This window comes from Crinia signifera, chromosome 5 (assembly GCF_055691185.1).
Source record: "Crinia signifera chromosome 5, ASM5569118v1, whole genome shotgun sequence".
Taxonomy (NCBI): domain Eukaryota; kingdom Metazoa; phylum Chordata; class Amphibia; order Anura; family Myobatrachidae; genus Crinia; species Crinia signifera.
In genome coordinates, this window is record NC_139221.1 from 8,097,977 (window position 1) to 8,119,732 (window position 21,756).

Sequence of the window (21,756 nt, forward strand, 5' to 3'; positions counted from 1 at the left end):
GATGCATATCTGCATGTCCAGCGGTTTCTACGCTTTGCCATACCACCGCAGCATGATCAGTTTCAGACCCTCCCATTCAGCTAGGCCACGGCACCATGGATCTTCACAAAGATTATGGCAGTCATGACGGACTCATTGAGGCATCAGGGGATCAGAATGATCCCATACTTGGATGATGATCTGCTTCTTGCCAATTCAAGGGATACACTAAATCATCTTCAGCTTACCAAGGACTTTCTTCAGAGTCTTGGGTGGCTGATAAATTGGGAAAAACTTTCTCTGGTTCCGTCCAAGCAGATTTTACACTTGGGAGCCCTGTTGGACTCCGATGCCCAGAGGTTGATCCTTCCTTTGGACAAGCACCAGCAGCTACAGGCCAGGATTCAGCACCTTCATTCAACTTCCCAGAGTCACGTTGCACCAGGCCATGCAGATTCTTAGCCTGTTGGTGTTGACATTCGCCCTGGTCGAGTGGGAGCAATTTCATTCCCGCCCTTTGCAGAGGCTGATTCTGGCCAGGTGGAGGTTCGGTTGTCATGGACATGGTGGCTTGATGAGGCTCATCTGAAGCTGGGCAGACCCTTTTGGATTCCATAGTGGGTTCTCATCACAGACGCAAGTCTGCGGGGCTGGGGAGCCGTAGTAGAATCCCAATCCTTGCAAGACAGGTGGTCTCTGGTAGAATCCAAGCTGTCGATAAACATACTCCAACTAATGGCCTTCTTCAATGCACTCCAGTTGGCGCAGGACCTGCTGCAGGGCAGACCGGTTCAGATCCAGTCAGACAACGGCACTACGGTGGCTTACATAAACCACCAGGGAGGTACAAAGAGCGTAAAGGCTATGAGGGAGGTATCCAGGATACTCCAGTGAGCCAAGCATCATGTACCAGCCATCTCGCGGTGTTCCTCAGGGTATTCTAATTTGGGAAGCCGACTTCTTAAGTTGCCAGGACGTACACTCTGGAGAATGGACTCTTCACCCCTAGGTGTTTCTTCTAATAAGCGAAGGATGGGGCACTCCGGATGTGGATGTGATGGCGTCTCGCTATATCCACAAGGCATACACAGGCACTCTATCCAGGAATTTTCCTCTTCCATACGTCTTTCCATCAGTGTCCCTTCTTCATCGTGTGCTGATGCCTGTGTACCATGTGCAGACAAAAGAGAGCTCTCCTTTGTTATTCTATATCCTGCTGTGCCCTCCCACTCCCCGCTAGTCTCTATCGCCTAGTCCCTGCCCTGTGCACCCCCATTAAGGACTGGCCAGCCCCCCCCCCCCCCCGCCATTTACTTTTTTTTTAAGAAATTGGTTATTAATGCCTCACCACCCTAAGCTGTAGCTCCACCCAAAGTATTTACAGCTCCACCTACATGTTTTATTTTGGGGGAGCCCTGCCTACTTTGTCTGTCCCGGGCCCCACAATTTCGGATGGCAGCCCTGTCGAGAAGTAGCCGGTTGGGAGGGGGTCTTCGCAATAAAAAGACGCTGCACTGTGATAGGGGAGTATTTAGCATCGACTATTGTCACTCATTGCAGTTTAAAACAAGTGTCTCAGCCCACATGTATGTGGCCCTCACCTACGGACGGATGTTTAAGCAAAGCCGTGTGGGCTAATTTGGCGAGCGAGGTGGAGCAGGTGGCATTGTGGGCAGCATTAAAATTACACACAGCGCTGTCTATCCCTCCTCCTAGTGCCCCCCCCCCCCCGGATTGTATATTTTCATTCCATCGTTGGCATAACTAGTTTGTTGGATTTAGCCTCCATATGGGGTGATTCAGAATCTCTTGCAGCGATCCGAATTCAAACCAAGCCCCGATGGTCGTAGTTTGCGCATTTCCCGGCATGTGCAAACCCCAGCACCGAGGAGCTTAGCTGCGGGGAAGGTGGATTACGTCAGCGTCCGCCCCGTCTTCAGCGGAAATCACAGTCAGTTCAGACTAACCTTTATTTCCGAAGGGAAGAGAAATCATTCGATGGTCGGCAATTTCTCTCCGCTTCAGCTGTGCGCGAGGGGATGTGTCGCCATACATCCCCGTGCATGGATCCGAGGGGATTCGGCGGGGGTTCAGCCGGGTGGTGTCTATAGGTTAAAGTAAGCAGCGTACGACCGCTTCTTAGCAAGCCTTGCTGAATCAGGCCCATAACCTGCTGATTCCCCCCCCCCCACTACACCATAACTTGGTTATTATAACCCTGAATGTTATAATGCATCATGTACAGTCTGATCTTACATGTATGTATTGTGTCTGCCATCACCACCTGCTGGCAGAGAGTGGAACTACACCTCTTTATCACACATGCACAAACACAGTGTCACAGTGATTAATTAATATTCTTCCCCTGTGTCAGTTATTAGTGTCCCCCTGTGTCACAGTGATTAGTATCCCCCTGTTTTTGATTAAAAAAGCAAATCTTTATTGTACATAAAGATAGCAGAAAAACAGACGATAACATTGAAAACATATACACCGTGTCGCAGCACAGCCACAGTACACATGCAAACCATATAGTACATATTACAACATACAGCATAAAATTACACTATAAGCTATACTATGCACTAACTTTAACATTACACAACAGTATACAAGACTATGGGTGTGTGAGGGAAGGGGGGGTGAGGGAGGGGGGAATCACATGCCCGAAGCTTTATTGACCAGACAGACACATATAAGGGGAGGGCAATAAATAGAAAGACATCAACAAAACAATCAGACATTGTGAAGTGAGGGTGAAGGGGCCACGGTCCTAAAGTCTTATACAACAGTTCACACAAGGGGAAAGGACCAAAAGAAGGGGGGTTTAGTCCTCTACTTCCTCTGGGCTATCCCGAATGGAATAGTCTCTGAGCAGGCTGTGAACCAGGCTGCGGCAGTCCTGAATGGACATTCTCTCCCTCCGCAGTATGAGACAATTTCTGGCAAACCACAAAGCATCCTTAACACAGTTTATAAGGCGCCAGGCTTCCTGGGTCGCCCCATGCGTGTGGGTGCCTGGGAACAGCACAGTACCGAAAGGCATGAAAGACAGTTCCTGGGCACGGAGTCTTTAAATACAGTTTCTAGGGCATCCAACAACAACTGTGCGTAGGCGCAGTCCCAGAAGATGTGCATGGAGGTTTCTTCATGCACAAAGCACCAGGGACAATGTCTATACCTACACAAGTTTCGGGAGTGCATGAATGACCGTTGAGGCAAGCCCCCTTGAATCGCCATCCATGACATGTCTTTGTGTCTATTTGTAAGCCTTTTGGAGGCCACATACTCCCAGACAAACTTGGCAGTTGCTGAAGGGAGCCCTGAAATCGGTTCCATGACGTCTTTGGCTCTGATGAGCTTGTGGACAGTTTTTGGCTTCCACAAGTTGGGTTTCAATCCCTCCAGTTGGTGTTCCCTCACAAACTTGGACATGTGCAGGTAGAACCATGTAGTCCAGTTGAAAGGAATGGAGCGGTTACACTTGTCCCATTTAAGGGTCCACCACATTGGTAGGAGGAAGAAGCGGGACATGGAGTTCCCTGCAGAGCCGGCACAATTGTCTATCAAAGTTCTGCGGATACAGTTACATGCAAAGAAGGCTATCAGCATAGTTGGAATGCCTTTGCCACCTTTGAGGGGATCTTTGTACATAACAATCTGCTTGACTCTGTCCATTTTGGAGCCCTAGATGAAGGGGAAAACGGCCCATGTGATGGCCTTGCAGATCGTGGCCAGACCTGGGCAGATGCACTGAAGAACGGGGAGGATCTCATTCCACAGCAAGTGTTTTCCCTTCGATGGTAAGGTCTCTGAGACTCCACAGTCCAAGTTTTTGTCTCATCGTTGCCAGTCTTTCATCCCAGCACTTCAGGGTTGCTCCATCTCCACCGAACCAGACACCCAAGATTTTGATGAGGTCCGGTTTAACGTTGAATGGGAATGAAGAGAAGGACGACAGGTGACACTTTCCAAAGACCATAGCCCCTGACTTCCCAAGGTTGATCTTCACAGGTCTGGACGAGAGCCGTCACTGATCTCTGGTCTGCGCAGAACACAGGGACGTCATCTATGTACAGCAAATACTTGGCCCCTGGGTGGTCTGGACCCGGTGCGGTGATCCCTCTGATCACAGGATTTTGTCTGATGGATACCGCGAAGAACACAAACAAAAAGAAGAGGTGAAAGAGGGCAGGCCTTGTCTAACCCCAGACAGAGCTGTGGATATCAAGGTACATCAGGTTAACATAAGAACAGAATATCTCACCAAGACCAAATGCACGCAGTACCTTGCCCGTCAGCTCATGGGAGACACAGTCATAGGCCTTTTCCTGATCAAGACTGATCCAGGCCGAGGGCACATTACGATCTTTCATGTAATGGACTGTGTCTCTGGTCTGGATGAACGATCTGCCCAATGACAGCCTTCAGCCGGTTGGCCAGTACCTTTGGTGAGGATCTTGTAGTCCACGTTCAGGAGAGAGATGGGACGCCAATTTTTCAGGTCAAATCTCTCCCCCTTACGCTTATACAAGATCGTGATCATTCCTTCCCTCAGAGAAGGGGGCATTTTGCCCTCCACCACCATCTCCTCGTATAGCTCGAGCAGGTCCGGGCCAATGAGGTCCCACAGCGCAACGTAAAGCTCTGCTGGGAGACCATCACTGCCCGGGGTCCTGCCCTGCCTAAAGGATTTAGTGGCAGAGAGCACCTCCTCCAACGCCAAGGGAGCGTCCATGGCTGATTTACCTGCAGGATCAATAGTGTTAGTGATACCTGACAGGAACTTATCCGCCTCATCGGTGTCTGTAGTCTTATGGGAGTAGAGGTCTCTGTAGTAGTCGCTGACGACCTTTATCACGCCATCCTTCCCCTGTCTGGGGATGCCATTCTCCTCACGCAGCTCAGTCAGGGGCGTATGGCCAGAGTGGCGTTTCCTGAAAAAGAAAGAATAACACTTCTCCAGATTCTCCATCTTGGAATGGAAGACGATGCATCAGGCTCTCTTTGGTCTTGTCCAGGTCGTCCTTCACACGCGGAGCACTCTGGGAGATGTAGTGTGACAGGTGGTGGGGGCAGTGAGGCTCCTTGTGGCTGAGGACTACATTTCCCGCCATTCCCCGTGCTGAGCAAAGTTCTAATCTGCCTGCTGGCTGTTATGCCGGGGAGAGCGCTCCTGCCCATGGCCCAGGTACTATATCCCTGCCTGCCATGTGCAATGTGCATCCTGTGTCCTGCTGTTCTGTGCGTGTGTCCTGCTGCGTGCAAGGTGCATCCTATAGATGGTAAACTTGCGAGCAAGGCCCTCCTACCTCTATGTCGGTTTGTATCTACCCTGTTAGTTAATTCACTGTTGTTTCCAATTGTAAAGCGCAATGGAATATGCTGCACTATATAAGACGCTGTAACGGAATCTGCTCCGCTATATAAGACGCTGTAACGGAATCTGCTGCGCTATATAAGACGCTGTAACGGAATCTGCTGCGCTATATAAGACGCTGTAACGGAATCTGCTGCGCTATATAAGACGCTGTAACGGAGTCTGCTGCGCTATATAAGACGCTGTAACGGAATCTGCTGCGCTATATAAGACGCTGTAACGGAATCTGCTGCGCTATATAAGACGCTGTAACGGAATCTGCTGCGCTATATAAGACGCTGTAACGGAATCCGCTGCGCTATATAAGACGCTGTAACGGAATTCGCTGCGCTATATAAGACGCTGTAACGGAATCCGCTGCGCTATATAAGACGCTGTAACGGAATCTGCTGCGCTATATAAGACACTGTAACGGAATCTGGTGCGCTATATAAGACACTGTAACGGAATCTGCTGCGCTATATAAGACACTGTAACGGAATCTGCTGCGCTATATAAGACACTGTAACGGAATCTGCTGCGCTATATAAGACACTGTAACGGAATCTGCTGCGCTATATAAGACACTGTAACGGAATCTGCTGCGCTATATAAGACGCTGTAACGTAATCTGCTGCACTATATAAGACACTGTAACGGAATCTGCTGCGCTATATAAGACACTGTAACGGAATCTGCTGCGCTATATAAGACACTGTAACGGAATCTGCTGTGCTATATAAGACACTGTAACTGAATCTGCTGCGCTATATAAGACGCTGTAACGGAATCTGCTGCGCTATATAAGACACTGTAACAGAATCTGCTGCACTATATAAGACACTGTAACGGAATCTGCTGCGCTATATCAGACACTGTAACGGAATCTGCTGCGCTATATAAGACACTGTAACGGAATCTGCTGCGCTATATAAGACACTGTAACGGAATCTGCTGCGCTATATAAGACGCTGTAACGGAATCTGCTGCGCTATATAAGACGCTGTAACGGAATCTGCTGCGCTATATAAGACACTGTAACGGAATCTGCTGCGCTATATAAGACGCTGTAACGGAATCTGCTGCGCTATATAAGACGCTGTAACGGAATCTGCTGCGCTATATAAGACACTGTAACGGAATCTGCTGCACTATATAAGACACTGTAACGGAATCTGCTGTGCTATATAAGACACTGTAACTGAATCTGCTGCGCTATATAAGACGCTGTAACGGAATCTGCTGCGCTATATAAGACACTGTAACAGAATCTGCTGCACTATATAAGACACTGTAACGGAATCTGCTGCGCTATATCAGACACTGTAACGGAATCTGCTGCGCTATATAAGACACTGTAACGGAATCTGCTGCGCTATATAAGACACTGTAACGGAATCTGCTGCGCTATATAAGACGCTGTAACGGAATCTGCTGCGCTATATAAGACAATGCAACGGAATCTGCTGCGCTATATAAGACACTAACAGAATCTGCTGCGCTATATAAGACACTGCAACGGTATCTGCTGCGCTATATAAGACGCTGTAACGGAATCTGGTGCACTATATAATCTGGTGCGCTATATAAGACATGGAATCTGGTGCGCTACAGATGTAGCGGGATTCATCTTTGCAGGGGATGGCGATGGCGTCGCCATCGCCATCCCCTGCCGCCATCTGTATGCCAGAAGGGCACGAGCACGCACGTCCCCTTCCCACGGTGCTGCCCTCGGTCGCCCGGTGCCCACACCGGGCGACCGCACCCCCCCGTAGCCTCCTCGGGTCCCCCCCCTGCCCCTCGAGCGGGAGGCGGACAGTAATGCGCCCGCCTCGCCGCCCGGATAATGTGACGCGCGTGCGTGGGGGACGCACACGTGTCAGTCAGATAGCGGCGCCGTGTTCGCCGTGCTGCTGGCGGATCGCCAGCAAAGACAAGGAAAGATTCATCTGTATATAAGACGCTGTAGCGGAATCTGCTGCGCTATATAAGACGCTGTAACGGAATCCGCTGCTCTATATAAGACGCTGTAACAGAATCCGCTGCGCTATATAAGACGCTGTAACGGAATCCGCTGCGCTATATAAGACGCTGTAACGGAATCCGCTGCGCTATATAAGACGCTGTAACGGAATCCGCTGCGCTATATAAGACGCTGTAAATAAATAAATAATCCTGGGTCCTGCTGTGTGTATTCTGTGATTTTAAGCTCCTATGGGAAGGGCCGTCTCTTTATTTAGAATTCTGCTACATGCACTCTGTACTAATGTATCTGTGATCTATATAGTCTGTACTTATGTGTGCCGTTAGTTTTATCTCCTTGGCTATGTGAGCACCTGCCGCTGTTCCTATCTGTAGATGTGTCCCACTGGTACACGTCCAGCACCTGGCTCCCACTGGTACACGTCCAGCACCTGGCTCCCACTGGTACACGTCCAGCACCTGGCTCCCACTGGTACACGTCATAATGGTGAGAGGTGGTGAGGACGTGTGTGGGAAGGAGGCTGGAGCTGTAGGGAAGGGAGGAGGTGAGGTGGCAGTAATGGTGAGAGGTGGTGTGGACGTGTGTGGTAAGGAGGCTGGAGCTGTAGGGAAGGGAGAAGGTGAGGTGGCAGTAATGGTGAGAGCTGGCGAGGACGTGTGTGGTAAGAAGGCTGGAGCTACAGGGAAGGGAGGAGGTGAGGTGGTAGTGATGGTTAGAGGTGGTGAGGACATGTGTGGGAAAGAGGCTGGAGCTACAGGGAAGGGAGGAGGTGAGGTGGCAGTAAAGGTGAGAGGTGGTGAGGATGTGCATGGGAAGGAGGCTGGAGCTGCAGGGAAGGGAGGAGGTGAGGTGGCAGTAATGGTGAGAGGTGGTGAGGACATGTGTGGGAAGAAGGCTGGAGCTGCAGGGAAGGGAGGTGGTGAGGTGGCAGTATTGGTAAGAGGTGGTGAGGACGTGTGTTGGAAGGAGGCTGGTGCTGCAGGGAAGGGAGGAGGTGAGGTGGCAGTAATGGTGAGAGGTGGTGAGGACGTGTGTGGGAAGGAGGCTGGAGCTACAGGGAAGGGAGGAGGTGAGGTGGCAGTGATGGTGAGGACATGTGTGGGAAGAAGGCTGGAGCTGCAGGGAAGGGAGGAGGTGAGGTGGCAGTATTGTTGAGAGCTGGTGAGGACATGTGTGGGAAGGAGGCTGGAGCTGCAGGGAAGGGAGGAGGTGAGGTGGCAGTAATGGTGAGAGGTGGTGAGGACATGTGTGGGAAGAAGGCTGGAGCTGCAGGGAAGGGAGGAGGTGAGGTGGCAGTAATGGTGAGAGGTGGTGAGGACGTGTGTGGGAAGGAGGCTGGAGCTACAGGGAAGGGAGGAGGTGAGGTGGCAGTGATGGTGAGGACATGTGTGGGAAGAAGGCTGGAGCTGCAGGGAAGGGAGGTGGTGAGGTGGCAGTATTGGTGAGAACCTGTGTGGGAAGAAGGCTGGAGCTGCAGGGAAGGGAGGAGGTGAGGTGGCAGTGATGGTGAGGACGTGTGTGGGAAGGAGGCTGGAGCTGCAGGGAAGGGAGGAGGTGAGGTGGCAGTATTGGTGAGAGCTGGTGAGGACGTGTGTGGGAAGGAGGCTGGAGCTGCAGGGAAGGGAGGAGGTGAGGTGGTAGTGATGGTGAGGACATGTGTGGTAAGAAGGCTGGAGCTGCAGGTAAGGGAGGAGGTGAGGTGGCAGTGTTGGTGAGAGCTGGTGAGGACGTGTGTGGGAAGGAGGCTGGAGCTGCAGAGAAGGGAGGAGGTGAGGTGGCAGTGTTGGTGAGAGCTGGTGAGGACGTGTGTGGTAGGAAGGCTGGAGCTACAGGGAAGGGAGGAGGTGAGGTGGCAGTGATGGTGAGAGGTGGCGAGGTTGTGTGTGGGAAGGAGGCTGGAGCTTCAGGGAAGGGAGGAGGTGAGGTGGCAGTAATGGTGAGAGGTGGTGAGGACATGTGTGGGAAGAAGGCTGGAGCTGCAGGGAAGGGAGGAGGTGAGGTGGCAGTGATGGTGAGGACATGTGTGGGAAGAAGGCTGGTGCTGTAGGGAAGGGAGGAGGTGAGGTGGCAGTAATGGTGAGAGGTGGTGAAGACGTGTGTGGTAAGAAGGCTGGAGCTACAGGGAAGGGAGGAGGTGAGGTGGTAGTGATGGTGAGAGGTGGTGAGGATGTGTATGGGAAGGAGGCTGGAGCTGCAGGGAAGGGAGGAGATGAGGTGGCAGTAATGGTGAGAGGTGGTGAGGAGCCTGGAGCTTCAGGGAAGGGAGGAGGTGAGGTGGTAGTGATGGTGAGAGGTGGTGAGAAGGCTGGAGCTGCAGGGAAGGGAGGAGGTGAGGTGGCAGTGATGGTGAGAGGTGGTGAGGACATGTGTGGGAAGAAGGCTGGAGCTGCAGGGAAGGGAGGAGGTGAGGTGGCAGTGATGGTGAGGACATGTGTGGGAAGAAGGCTGGAGCTGCAGGGAGGGAGGAGGTGAGGTGGCAGTGATGGTGAGGACGTGTGTGGGAAGGAGGCTGGAGCTACAGGGAAGGGAGGAGGTGAGGTGGCAGTAATGGTGAGAGGTGGTGAGGACATGTGTGGGAAGAAGGCTGGAGCTGCAGGGAAGGGAGGAGGTGAGGTGGCAGTAATGGTGAGAGGTGGTGAGGACATGTGTGGGAAGAAGGCTGGAGCTACAGGGAAGGGAGGAGGTGAGGTGGCAGTGATGGTGAGAGGTGGTGAAGACATGTGTGGTAAGAAGGCTGGAGCTACAGGGAAGGGAGGAGGTGAGGTGGTAGTGATGGTGAGAGGTGGTGAGGATGTGTATGGGAAGGAGGCTGGAGCTGCAAGGAAGGGAGGAGGTGAGGTGGCAGTAATGGTGAGAGGTGGTGAGGATGTGTGTGGGAAGGAGCCTGGAGCTGCAGGGAAGGGAGGAGGTGAGGTGGCAGTAATGGTGAGAGGTGGTGAGGACATGTGTGGTAAGGAGGCTGGAGCTGCAGGGAAGGGAGGAGATGAGGTGGCACAATAAGCCTTTATTCAGAGGTCCGCTTTGACCAAGCACATGAGGAGTCACACTGGAGAGAAGCCCTACTCTTGTGGTCAGTGCGGGAAAAGCTTTATCCAGAACTCTGACCTGCTCAAACACCAAAGAAGCCTTATCACTGTACCGAATGTAAGAAAAGCTTTACCGAAGGGTAGTTTCTGGTGAAACATCGTAGAACCCACACTGGGGAGCGACCGTACCAACGTCCACTGTTTCATAAGAATTTTCCACAGAGGTCAGACTTGGTGAAGCATGCAGTGAACCACGCAGTGGAGAACCCACCCACCGCCACCGGTTTCCAAGAGATAATCATCGGCAATCCAGGGGAAGTCAACCGGTCTTCATGCAGTGAGACTCAGCCTCGGAAGTGCACAGAATGTGACAAGATCTTCCCTCATGGACGGGCTCTTATGAAGCACCTCAGAACACATAACTTGGAGATGCGCTACCTATGCAATAAATGTCACAAAGGCCATGTCCAGACCTCTGATTTGGTTAAACATATGCGGACGCATACCGGGGAGCGATCCTACCACTGTGCCATGTGTGCAACAAGGGATTCATCCAAAACTCTGACCTGGTGAAACATCAGAGGACCCACACCGGGGAGCGTCCGTTCACCTGCGACAAATGTGAATGTTGCTTCATGCAGAAATTGGTGCGGACGAAGCACATGAGAACGCACACTAGGGAAAAGCCAGTGTAAGCAGTGTGGGAAATCAGTGTCGGCATGCTGGGGGTGTGTAACACTGCAGCGCAATGCCCGCGATGACAACAACCCTCTCAGGACAGTGGTCCTGCAGCAGGGACAGCTCGGTACCTTAAGAGGCCTGCAACTTACCCCTTCTCCTGACTTCCCACGAAGCAGGAGTGCTGTGAAGTCCAACACAGCAAACCCCAAATAATAAAATAAATACAACTGAAGACAAACTCTCTGGAGCTCCAGCAGTGGGCATCCTCTCCTGAGGGCACATTTTTCTAAACTGGTTCATGGGCGGGGAATCAGAGGGGAGGAGCCAGTACACTTAGTTCAAAGTTATAGATGTGCCTGTCTCCTGCGGATACCCTCTAATACCCAATGTCTTGAGACAATCCCATAGGACGTTGGTGAAAAGAGATTGGGAATGGTCACTATAGACCTTTCTTTCCAGCAATGTGTGGCAGGACGGAGGCTGGTTATACGCTGGGTATTTTGTCGGATGCAGCCGATCCCTGCATTGGGAACTTGACATCACTGATGAGAGAAGTTGCTTGTTCGTGGGTACGGAAATGTTCATCGTGGCGATTGTTGTTAAATGTAACAACGGTCTCGGAATGTCCGAGATGGTCGAGAATTCTTTGTATTTGGTTCTCTCTGACTCCCGAGAGTCTGTACATCAGCTCCCTCTATGCTGCCGGCATCCTGGGGGGGTTCTGGTCATATTGGGCTGACTCACTATCGAAGGGAGAGATACAGCACCAATCAGGGCAGGAGGGGAGGCAGGTACCGGCAGGCAGCTAAGGGGTGGAACAACAAGGAAGTGGGCGGAGAGTACGATCACTGTGGCGTAATGGTGGTCATGGATACCACCAGAGGTTGGCACTCAAATAACATTATCTGGCTGGCGTGTCCTGTCCCTGCTTGTTACTCCACCGCTGCCACCCGAGGTGAAGCCCAGAACAGGGCCCGGTAACGCTGGCGGTGGCACTGCCCCCATATAACACAACGCTGCTCAGTCACTGAGGTAGAACGTGTTTATTTCCGACATGTATACAATCAGCTTCCATAATAACCCTGCTGCAATGCATTGAGACCTTCTCACTGTGCTCAATAGGGGACAATATTTGGGATTGACCCCTCAGTAACAGCATATACAGCCCCCCCCCCCACCAAAAATAAACTCTGGAAAACAAAAATATATAAAATCAGGTAAAACAAAAACACGAGATATTAATGCCCTCTGTATATAGATCTATATAATACACTATTATAGACAATCAGACCCTGTATCCTTGTCAGATGTAATACCCGATGTAAGGCTGCTGATACATTAATATTACAATAATATATATGTACATAAAGTGATTTGTAGAAAAATAGAGATTATGTAGCGCAGCTCTGAGGCCAAGTGCCAGCAAAGTGCCCAACCGATGCCAACAGTACGGCATGTAGAGTCCTGCTTGTGATATTCCAGGCCGGTACAGCGCCACCTGCAGGAATAGTCCAGTCAGTGGGCAGACTGGTGTCCCGTAAAGGAGTGGGGGGAGTTCCCATCACAGCCCCCTTCCATTGAACACCGCTGCGAGGTGTGAGCGGTGCGAAGGCGGAGCAGTCATACCTATGGCACAGACAGAGACATGATTAGCAACAAAAGAACGGATAGCTCAGTTACACCACACTAATTATATGCCAGATGCAGTGTTCCCTCCCTGTGTCCTCTGTACATACACCCCACATTAGACATCGCGGCCTGACTACACACAGCACACCTCCGCCCCACATTAGACATCGCGGCCTCACTACACACAGCGCACCTCCGCCCCACATTAGACATCGCGGCCTCACTACACACAGCGCACCTCCGCCCCACATTAGACATCGCGGCCTCACTACACACAGCGCACCTCCGCCCCACATTAGACATCGCGGCCTCACTACACACAGCGCACCTCCGCCCCACATTAGACATCGCAGCCTGACTACACACAGCACACCTCCGCCCCACATTAGACATCGCAACCTGACTACACACAGCGCACCTCCGCCCCACATTAGACATCGCGGCCTGACTACACACAGCACACCTCCGCCCCACATTAGACATCGCGGCCTGACTACACACAGCACACCTCCGCCCCACATTAGACATCGCGGCCTGACTACACACAGCGCACCTCCGCCCCACATTAGACATCGCGGCCTTACTACACACAGCGCACCTCCGCCCCACATTAGACATCGCGGCCTGACTACACACAGCGCACCTCCGCCCCACATTAGACATCGCGGCCTCACTACACACAGCGCACCTCCGCCCCACATTAGACATCGCGGCCTCACTACACACAGCGCACCTCCGCCCCACATTAGACATCGCGGCCTCACTACACACAGCGCACCTCCGCCCCACATTAGACATCGCGGCCTCACTACACACAGCGCACCTCCGCCCCACATTAGACATCGCGGCCTCACTACACACAGCGCACCTCCGCCCCACATTAGACATCGCGGCCTCACTACACACAGCGCACCTCCGCCCCACATTAGACATCGCGACCTCAGTACACACAGCGCACCTCCGCCCCACATTAGACATCGCGGCCTCAGTACACACAGCGCACCTCCGCCCCACTACACACAGCGCACCTCCGCCCCACATTAGACATCGTGGCCTCACTACACACAGCGCACCGCCGCCCCGCTACACACAGCGCACCGCCGCCCCACATTAGACATCGTGGCCTCACTACACACAGCGCACCTCCGCTCCACTACACACAGCGCACCTCCGCCCCACCGCACACAGCACACCTCCGCCCCACCACACACAGCACACCTCCGCCCCACCACACACACAGCACACCTCCGCCCCACCACACACAGCACACCTCCGCCCCACCACACACAGCACACCTCCGCCCCACCACACACAGCACACCTCCGCCCCACAGTTGATATGGTAGAAGGTAAAAGTAATTGAGTGCAGTAATTCTGACATCATTGTTCCTGATCACCCATACTGTATATAGGAGTAGGTGCACCTAACATGGAGGTTTGTCATAGGCTTTTATCTAGTGGAATGAAGGACTCCAGTGGTATCTGTGGGTATCCTCTAATGCGGAGGTTCACACAGATGGTCCATTAGACATCCCAACAGCAGCAGTCCAGGTTTTCAGTATATCCATGGCTCAGCACAGATGCTTAAATCAAATTGACTGAAGTATGAATTGAGTCACCTGTGGCTAAGCATGGATATACTTAACACCTGGACCGTTGGGGTGCCTTGAGATCTGTGTTTTGGAAACGATGCTGAGGGGCACGCAGCTGCCATTATAACAGGATTTCCTAACCTCAGTCCACGAGACAAACTAACCAGGCCAGGTGTTTGTGATATCCAAGGTTGGGCACAGACGGATAAATCAGAACAGATATTTTGATGACGTCACCACGTATGGCTATCCTTAATACCCGGACGTGTGCAGTGTCCACATTTCCACCTCTCCGAGATTAACCAGGTGCCACCATAAACCCCATCACTATGACGGAGGGTTACCTACCATGCCCAGGTCCCTCCATTCCTGTCCGCTAGTGCCATCCACAGCTGCCTGCAGCGTGGCGGGCGTACCTCCTCCAGTATCGCAGTCCTGCTGCTGCTGTGCAGAAAGCAGCGCCCCCTGTGGGTAACAAAATGTACAGCATGACAGGAGGCTATAGAACAGTGTGCTTACATTTCATAGTCATCATAAGCAGGATCCCCCTGAGACCGGACATACGTTCTCCTGCACTTGCAGATCAGCGGAACCCAGTATGGAGTAACTACAGTCATCAGACAAGACGCCCTCTCCATCGCCAGCCTCAGGCTCCTAACAGTCCACTCAGACACCACCCACCAGCATCAGCTCTGCCTCCTCATGTGGGACCTATCACAGATCAGCCACCACACGCACTACCACTAATGTACTGACACCAGCAGCTCAGCCTCCTCATCTGGGACCTATCACAGATCAGCCACCACACGCACTGCCACTAATGTACGGACACCAGCAGCAGCAGCTCCGCCTCCCCATCCGGGACCTATCACAGATCAGCCACCACACGCACTGCCACCAGCAGCTCCCCCTCCAGGTACCACATCTCCTAATTGTACATATGGGCTACACCAATGTCTCTGTACTCACCGACTGACAGGACGCTGCTTTCCATGACTCCCATAGGGCATCTGCAGTTGCTGTGGTTGGACCACCCAGTACGTGGGCAGCTGGTGGAAGCCTTCTCGGTGTCGATCACCAGATTACTGTTTATGTTTGTAACCCCAATCAGGTTCCCCATGGTTGCGGCATAACATGAGGATCCTGGGGTTCCCCTCTGATCTGCTTTGCATAAAATGCTTCCATAAGCCACAAAACCACGCACACCGCACCCTGTCCCTGGTCATTCTGGTAACGGCGGATCTTCAAGTTTCTGCTGAGGAATAAAACAAGAAACTAGTGAGGCCACGGCGGGATCCTGAGGCCGCTCGGAGAAACGTCACACAGACCCGGAGGCAAATCGTACCATGAGGAGACGTGCTTCTAAACCACCAGCTCCCGCTCCACTTCTGTGCGCTGGCGCTGCTAGTCTGGGTAAATGTCGGTACTCCTTTCAGAAGCTTCTCCAGCCCACTCAGATGTTCATTGACCACAGGTACTTCTGCAGGAGTGACAATCACACAGAGGAGGCATCACAAACTGTCATGGTGGAATAGACGGGCAACATTACCCCCCACCTTATATAATTACCCCCTCTGCTAGGGCCAGAGGGCCCCGGATCCTGCGCTTTGTCCACACGGACTCCCTGCGCCTGCGTTAGGTCGATGCACGGTCTGTGCTTCCTCTCGGCAAGAGACCGTTTCTTTGGGCTGTCTGAAGAGAGAGACATGGTCAGAGTCGGCCCGGGATATGGAGGCTCCGCAGTGGGGACAGCAGCCATGTGTATACGGTTACTGCTCCATCTCATGGGAGTTTTATAGGTCATGTGGGAACAGGGTTGGCTGGTTTAACCCCTTCGGTGGTGGGGTTTTTAGGGAGCGCTCCCCACGGGGCAAGTTTTTTATGGGAGTGCTCCCTCAACCCCCCACTACATTTCCCGGGGCAGGGCAGCGCCGTTGAGCAATTCATCAGCCGCTGCCCGGCCCTGCCCCCGGCTGTGTGCGGCGTGACGTTAGCAAGGTAGGCAGCGGCTGAAGCTGAGCGCAGCGCTGATCCCAGGAGGGAGCGCAGGCAGTGGCACTCCCGAGAATTTTCTGGGATTGACAGTTTGCGCACTGGAGCATAACCCGGAAAATTCTTGCGAGTGCCACTGAAGGGGTTAAACCACCTTGATCGCCACATTTAGAAACAAATGCAACTAATGCAAGCAGGACCTCCCTTCTGTAGTGCGCTCACAGAAACCATCTGGACCCGTCAGGTGGCATTGCAGATATTATATAGAGCCCTTATTATATAGTCCTGTGGCTCCCTATGCATCCCTACTATCAGGTACTATGTAGCACATGTATTTGTCCTCTTACCCAATTCAGAGGATGTTCTTGGAACTCCAGAGCTCAATGATTTGGGAATAGTCAACATTTCCTCCTCCTCAGTCAAATCAATGCACTGGCCGCTGGAGGCGCGACCACTAGAGACCTGGCTGCTGGAGGTGCGACCACTGGAGACCTGGCCACTGGAGGTGCGACCACTGGAGACTTGGCTGCTGGAGGCCCGTCCACTGGTGACCTGGCCACTGGAGGTGCGACCACTGGATGTGAAACCACTGGAGACCTGGCCACTGGATGTGAGACCACTGGAGACCTGGCCACTGGAGGTGCGACCACTGGAGACCTGGCCACTGGAGGAGTGACCACTGGAGACCTGGCCACTGGAGATCCCTCCACTGGAGGTCCGACCACTGGAAACCTGGCCACTAGAGATCCCTCCACTGGAGGTCCGACCACTGGAAACCTGGCCACTAGAGATCCCTCCACTGGAGGTCCGACCACTGGAAACCTGGCCACTACAGATCCCTCCACTGAAGACCTGGCCACTGGAGGTCCGTCCACTGGAGACCTGGCCACTAGAGATCCCTCCACTGGAGGTCCGACCACTGGAAACCTGGCCACTAGAGATCCCTCCACTGGAGGTCTGACCACTGGAAACCTGGCCACTAGAGATCCCTCCACTGGAGGTCCGACCACTGGAAACCTGGCCACTAGAGATCCCTCCACTGAAGACCTGGCCGCTGGAGGTCCGTCCACTGGAGACCTGGCCACTAGAGATCCCTCCACTGGAGGTCCGACCACTGGAAACCTGGCCACTAGAGATCCCTCCACTGGAGGTCTGACCACTGGAAACCTGGCCACTAGAGATCCCTCCACTGGAGGTCCGACCACTGGAAACCTGGCCACTAGAGATCCCTCCACTGAAGACCTGGCCGCTGGAGGTCCGACCACTGGAGACCTGGCTGCTAGAGATCCCTCCACTGGAGACCTGGCTGCCGGAGTTCCTGGCGCTGGAGGTCCATCCACTGGAGAACTGGCCATCGGAAGTATGGCCACTGGAGGTATGACCGCCAGAGGTCCGCCCACTGGAGACCTGGCTGCTGGAGGTATGGCCGCTGGAGACCTGGCTGCTGGAGGTATGGCCACCAGAGGTCTGTCCACTGGAGACCTGGCCGCCGGAGGTATGGCTGCTGGAAACCTGTCCGCCAGAGGTCCGTCCACTGGAGACCTGGCCACCGAAGGTATGGCTGCTGGAGGTATGACCGCCGGAGGTCCGTCCACTGGAGACCCCGCCGCTGGCTCTGTTACCTAATGTATTTACTGGCTGGCTGCTGTGTAATTCTGTAGCGAAGCCACCAGGGATAAAGGGATAAAGGACATATGGTTACTTATAATGTTATATACAATCATTAGGAAGCATTAGATCGGACATATGATGGAATGCAGGAATGTATACAGAAGCTATAAAGTAGGACCCCTGCCCAGTCCACCAGAGACCACAGTCATTCTGTGCATATTACCTTCTCCCATTTTCCGCTTCCTCTGGTTCTCCGGCGTAAACAATCTGGATGTAGCACAATGCGGCTCCTCCTCCTGTGTTAGGTCAATACAGTGACTGCTGAAAGTAGGGGTCTTCCGGGGACTACAGTAAGAATCATGCGAGGGTCCATCATGGGCTAGAAGAGACAGGATCGCTAGAATGTGAAGGCGGACAGCCTCAGGCCTCAATGCATCGCTCATGTGACACTATGGAGCATCTATCATACAAACAGGGTGCTGCGGCTTCTAGTCAGCCCTAAAGTAGCCGCACCACATTGCAGGTTACTACTAAACTGAATATTACACTCAAAAGCGACCCATAATATGACATCACTGATTCACTATTAGTAACTCCACCCATACCATGACATCACTGACCCAGGCTTAGTAACCCCACCCACACCATGACATAATTGGCTCTGTTGTAATTCATGGTAAAAAAGCCCAAACCACAACATTTTTGTTCGCCGTTAGATGGTAGGAGGTCACCATGTCCATATTTACTACAGCGACGCCAGAATGTTGAAAGTCAACAATAGGCAAAGTAAGGTTTACTTGTCAACATTTTCAGCATAACTTGACATGGTTGACGTGGCCATTGCATACCAAATCCCATAACCCCACTGCAGGAACTTCATACTGGATGGAAAGGAATGGCAGGAGATGGGTAGGATAACAGAAGAGGGCCACTTACTAGGTACGGAGTTAGAGGAGTTGCTCTGCCTTTCAGACGCATATTTCCAGGACAAGTTATCTGGCGATGGAAGGAAACATCACAGGTCACACTTGGAACATGGAACTCTGCTACATATGTTCATTATATAGAGGCTATAAAAATATTCCTGCAGGAGGGGAAGGACCACCACCATCACCACAATTGTGTGGTATGTACAGAGGAGGTTGCTCCCCACCATGGTGTTCTATGAGCAGAGTAGGGGAAAGGGGACCACCATCATTATGGTGTTCTCTGGACAGAGGTAGAGAAGGATACCAGCTATAATCACCACCATAGTGTTCTATGGATAGAGGAGAGGAAGGGTACACACCACCACCATAGTGTTCTATGGACAGAGAAAGGGACCACACCACCACCATAGTTTTCTATGGATAGAGAGGAAGGGTCACACCACCATAGTGTTCTATGGATAGAAGAGAGGAAGGGTCACACCACCACCACCATAGTGTTGTATGGATAGAGGAGAGGAAAGGTCACACTACCACCACCATAGTGTTGTATGGATAGAGGAGAGGAAAGGTCACACTACCACCACCATAGTGTTCTATGGATAGAGGAGAGGAAAGGTCACACTACCACCACCATAGTGTTCTATGGATAGAGGAGAGGAAAGGTCACACTACCACCACCATAGTGTTCTATGGATAGAGGAGAGGAAAGGTCACACTACCACCACCATAGTGTTCTATGGATAGAGGAGAGGAAGGGTCACACCACCATAGCATTCTATGAGCAGAGTAGGGGAATGGGGACCACCATCATTATGATGTTCTAGGGACAGCGGAGGGGAAGAGTCACCGCCATAATTATGGTGTTCTATGGACAGAGGAAGGGAAGGATCCACACCACCACCATAGTGTTCTATGGACAGAGGAACGGAAGGAACCCTAAGAATGAAGAGAAGAAAGACTCCTCCATACAATCACCTCGGTCACATCTTCTCTTTACACCATGATCCGGCTCACCCTCACTGGACAGGTTGCTGGCCACAGTAACCGGGCTCATACAACCAGTGTCAGGAACCCCATTAGCCACTTTCTTCAGCCCAATAGGGGTAGAGTATGAGGAATCTGCACAAGAGGAACAATAGATAGAAAGAGACTAGTGCCTCATATAAACAAGACCAAGATCGGTGCCTCGATATACAGAGCAGGGTCTAAAAGGCTGGTGCATCATATACACAGGACATAATGTATAGAACCCTGTATTACATGTAGAACATACTGTATGAGGGAACATTTCTAACTTCCTAAGGACTCCAGAAGAGCTGGTAAGATCTCATCAGAGAAAAGGACCCTCACCTTGTGCTGGTGGCTCGCTGGTGGTGGTACTGACAGCAGAGAATGGGCTGACGCAACTCATCTCCGAGAAGCCATTCACCACTTTCTGGAGTCCACTGAGGGCAGAGTATGAGGAGTCTGTAGAAAGCAATGGAAGAACATGGAAGTAACTTGGAGGCAACATCTCCAGAACATCATGTCCAGATTCTACTCATAGTATCTCACCAGTTTCAGACATCCAGTTCCCATTGTCACACAGAAAGTGACTGGTTGGTGCTGGGGAGAATCCCTGGAGACGGGGTGACTCAGCTGAATGAAACATAAGAAAATCAGTAGTCCGAGCGCATTGGATCTACTTTTTGTTTTTATCCAGAGAGCAGGCTACGTCATTGGACAGAGGTGGACCTCACGTCTTAGTTTTACTACAGTGCAAACTTAGATTTCTAGCAACATGGGTCTCACATAACAGCACAAAAAGGCCTAATATATAAACAATACAGAAAGATGTTAGACAGTCAACATCTCCTGCTACCTTCGTCCTCTGGATAGGTTTGCCTCTTTCCAGGATAGTCTCGAAGGTTGGCATTGGGTGGGTTGTTCCTGACCGCAGAAATAGGGCTCATACATTCCTTATCCACAAATCCATGGACCACCTTCTGTAAGCCACAAAGGGCCGCGTAAGCCGCAGCTCCTGGAGGTCAAAAAAACAAACAAAAAAAAGGCTGAAGATGCAAAGAAGAATATGTAAAAGTTCCAAAAAGTAGCAAACAAAAAGTTCTCTCACCATTCTCAGCGGAGCAGGAACTGGCGGCACTCCCTGGCGCATCCCCCACGGATCGCCTCACGCCTTCATTCAGAGAAGACACGGGAGCTGTGGAGATTGACGTGGAAGTTACATTTTACCTCAAAAAGCTGCAATCTGTTGCAGAATGTCTTGGGACCTCCAGTTGTACTCACTTGTTACTGACTCCTTGGTCTTCTTTTGTCCATACAACTCCTGAATACTGGTGCTGATTGGAGGAGCAGTGACCGCCACTAGAGGACTTACTGACCCGAGTTCTGCAAACTCGCTCACCACCTTTTGCAGACCACCGATGGCTGAGTAAGAAGGGTCCACTGAAAAGCAGAAAACAAAAAGAATATAAGGTAATAATCTAATACACTGAGGCCCATCCCACTCGCAGTAATGATGGTGCAGCCTATGGGGGTGACTCATGAGGTGAGGAGAAGGGGCAAAATACAGTGTGTCACATGGATCAAGACCAAACTTCTGCATTACTTATGATGGACCAGCAGATTCTGGTCAACAATTGTATTTTTACACTTCTCGGAGTATAGAGATTACTCAGCAATAGGCTGTATATGTCCCATGCCTCTCATTATAATATTTGGGCATGATGGAAGAAAGGGGGCAGACGGTGTAAGAGGGACGAATAGTCTCATGTACAGGAGATAAGGAAAACAAGACAGAAGAATCGCTTATACTCCATTACCGTTCTCCGATGACCAGCTAGTGTCATCACTAAAAACAGAATCCACTGAGGCGATGGTGTTATCATTCAGATCCGACTGGAAGCTGCCGTCATCTACGCGACAAAGAGGAAAGGTCTGAACTGGTGATCTGTCCACGCCACTCCTCACAAAGG

At 51.9% G+C, this 21,756-nt stretch overlaps 1 protein-coding gene across 10 annotated transcripts in view; it reads right to left on the reverse strand.

Annotated features, from left to right (window-relative positions):
- Nucleotides 1–7,149: 7,149 nt before the first annotated feature.
- Nucleotides 7,150–21,756, reverse strand: part of LOC146079913 (uncharacterized) — a 55,554-nt gene continuing 40,947 nt past the window's right edge. For 2 of the 10 annotated variants that reach the window (XM_083186630.1, XM_083186625.1), the window contains 15 exons: nucleotides 21,604–21,696; nucleotides 21,068–21,226; nucleotides 20,895–20,981; nucleotides 20,643–20,801; nucleotides 20,336–20,419; nucleotides 20,132–20,248; nucleotides 19,757–19,900; nucleotides 18,789–18,848; nucleotides 18,076–18,249; nucleotides 16,589–17,896; nucleotides 15,819–15,941; nucleotides 15,595–15,729; nucleotides 15,219–15,504; nucleotides 14,598–14,714; nucleotides 7,150–12,655 (listed from right to left, as the gene is read on the reverse strand). In XM_083186630.1, the coding sequence (XP_083042756.1) occupies nucleotides 15,494–15,504; nucleotides 15,595–15,729; nucleotides 15,819–15,941; nucleotides 16,589–17,896; nucleotides 18,076–18,249; nucleotides 18,789–18,848; nucleotides 19,757–19,900; nucleotides 20,132–20,248; nucleotides 20,336–20,419; nucleotides 20,643–20,801; nucleotides 20,895–20,981; nucleotides 21,068–21,226; nucleotides 21,604–21,696 (2,654 nt within the window). In that variant the 3' untranslated portion in view covers nucleotides 7,150–12,655; nucleotides 14,598–14,714; nucleotides 15,219–15,493. Of the gene's footprint in view, nucleotides 12,656–14,597; nucleotides 14,715–15,218; nucleotides 15,505–15,594; nucleotides 15,730–15,818; nucleotides 15,942–16,588; nucleotides 17,897–18,075; nucleotides 18,250–18,788; nucleotides 18,849–19,756; nucleotides 19,901–20,131; nucleotides 20,249–20,335; nucleotides 20,420–20,642; nucleotides 20,802–20,894; nucleotides 20,982–21,067; nucleotides 21,227–21,603; nucleotides 21,697–21,756 lie in introns of those variants that run through there. The other 8 variants (XM_083186627.1, XM_083186631.1, XM_083186628.1 and 5 more) reach the window with 8 other exon arrangements.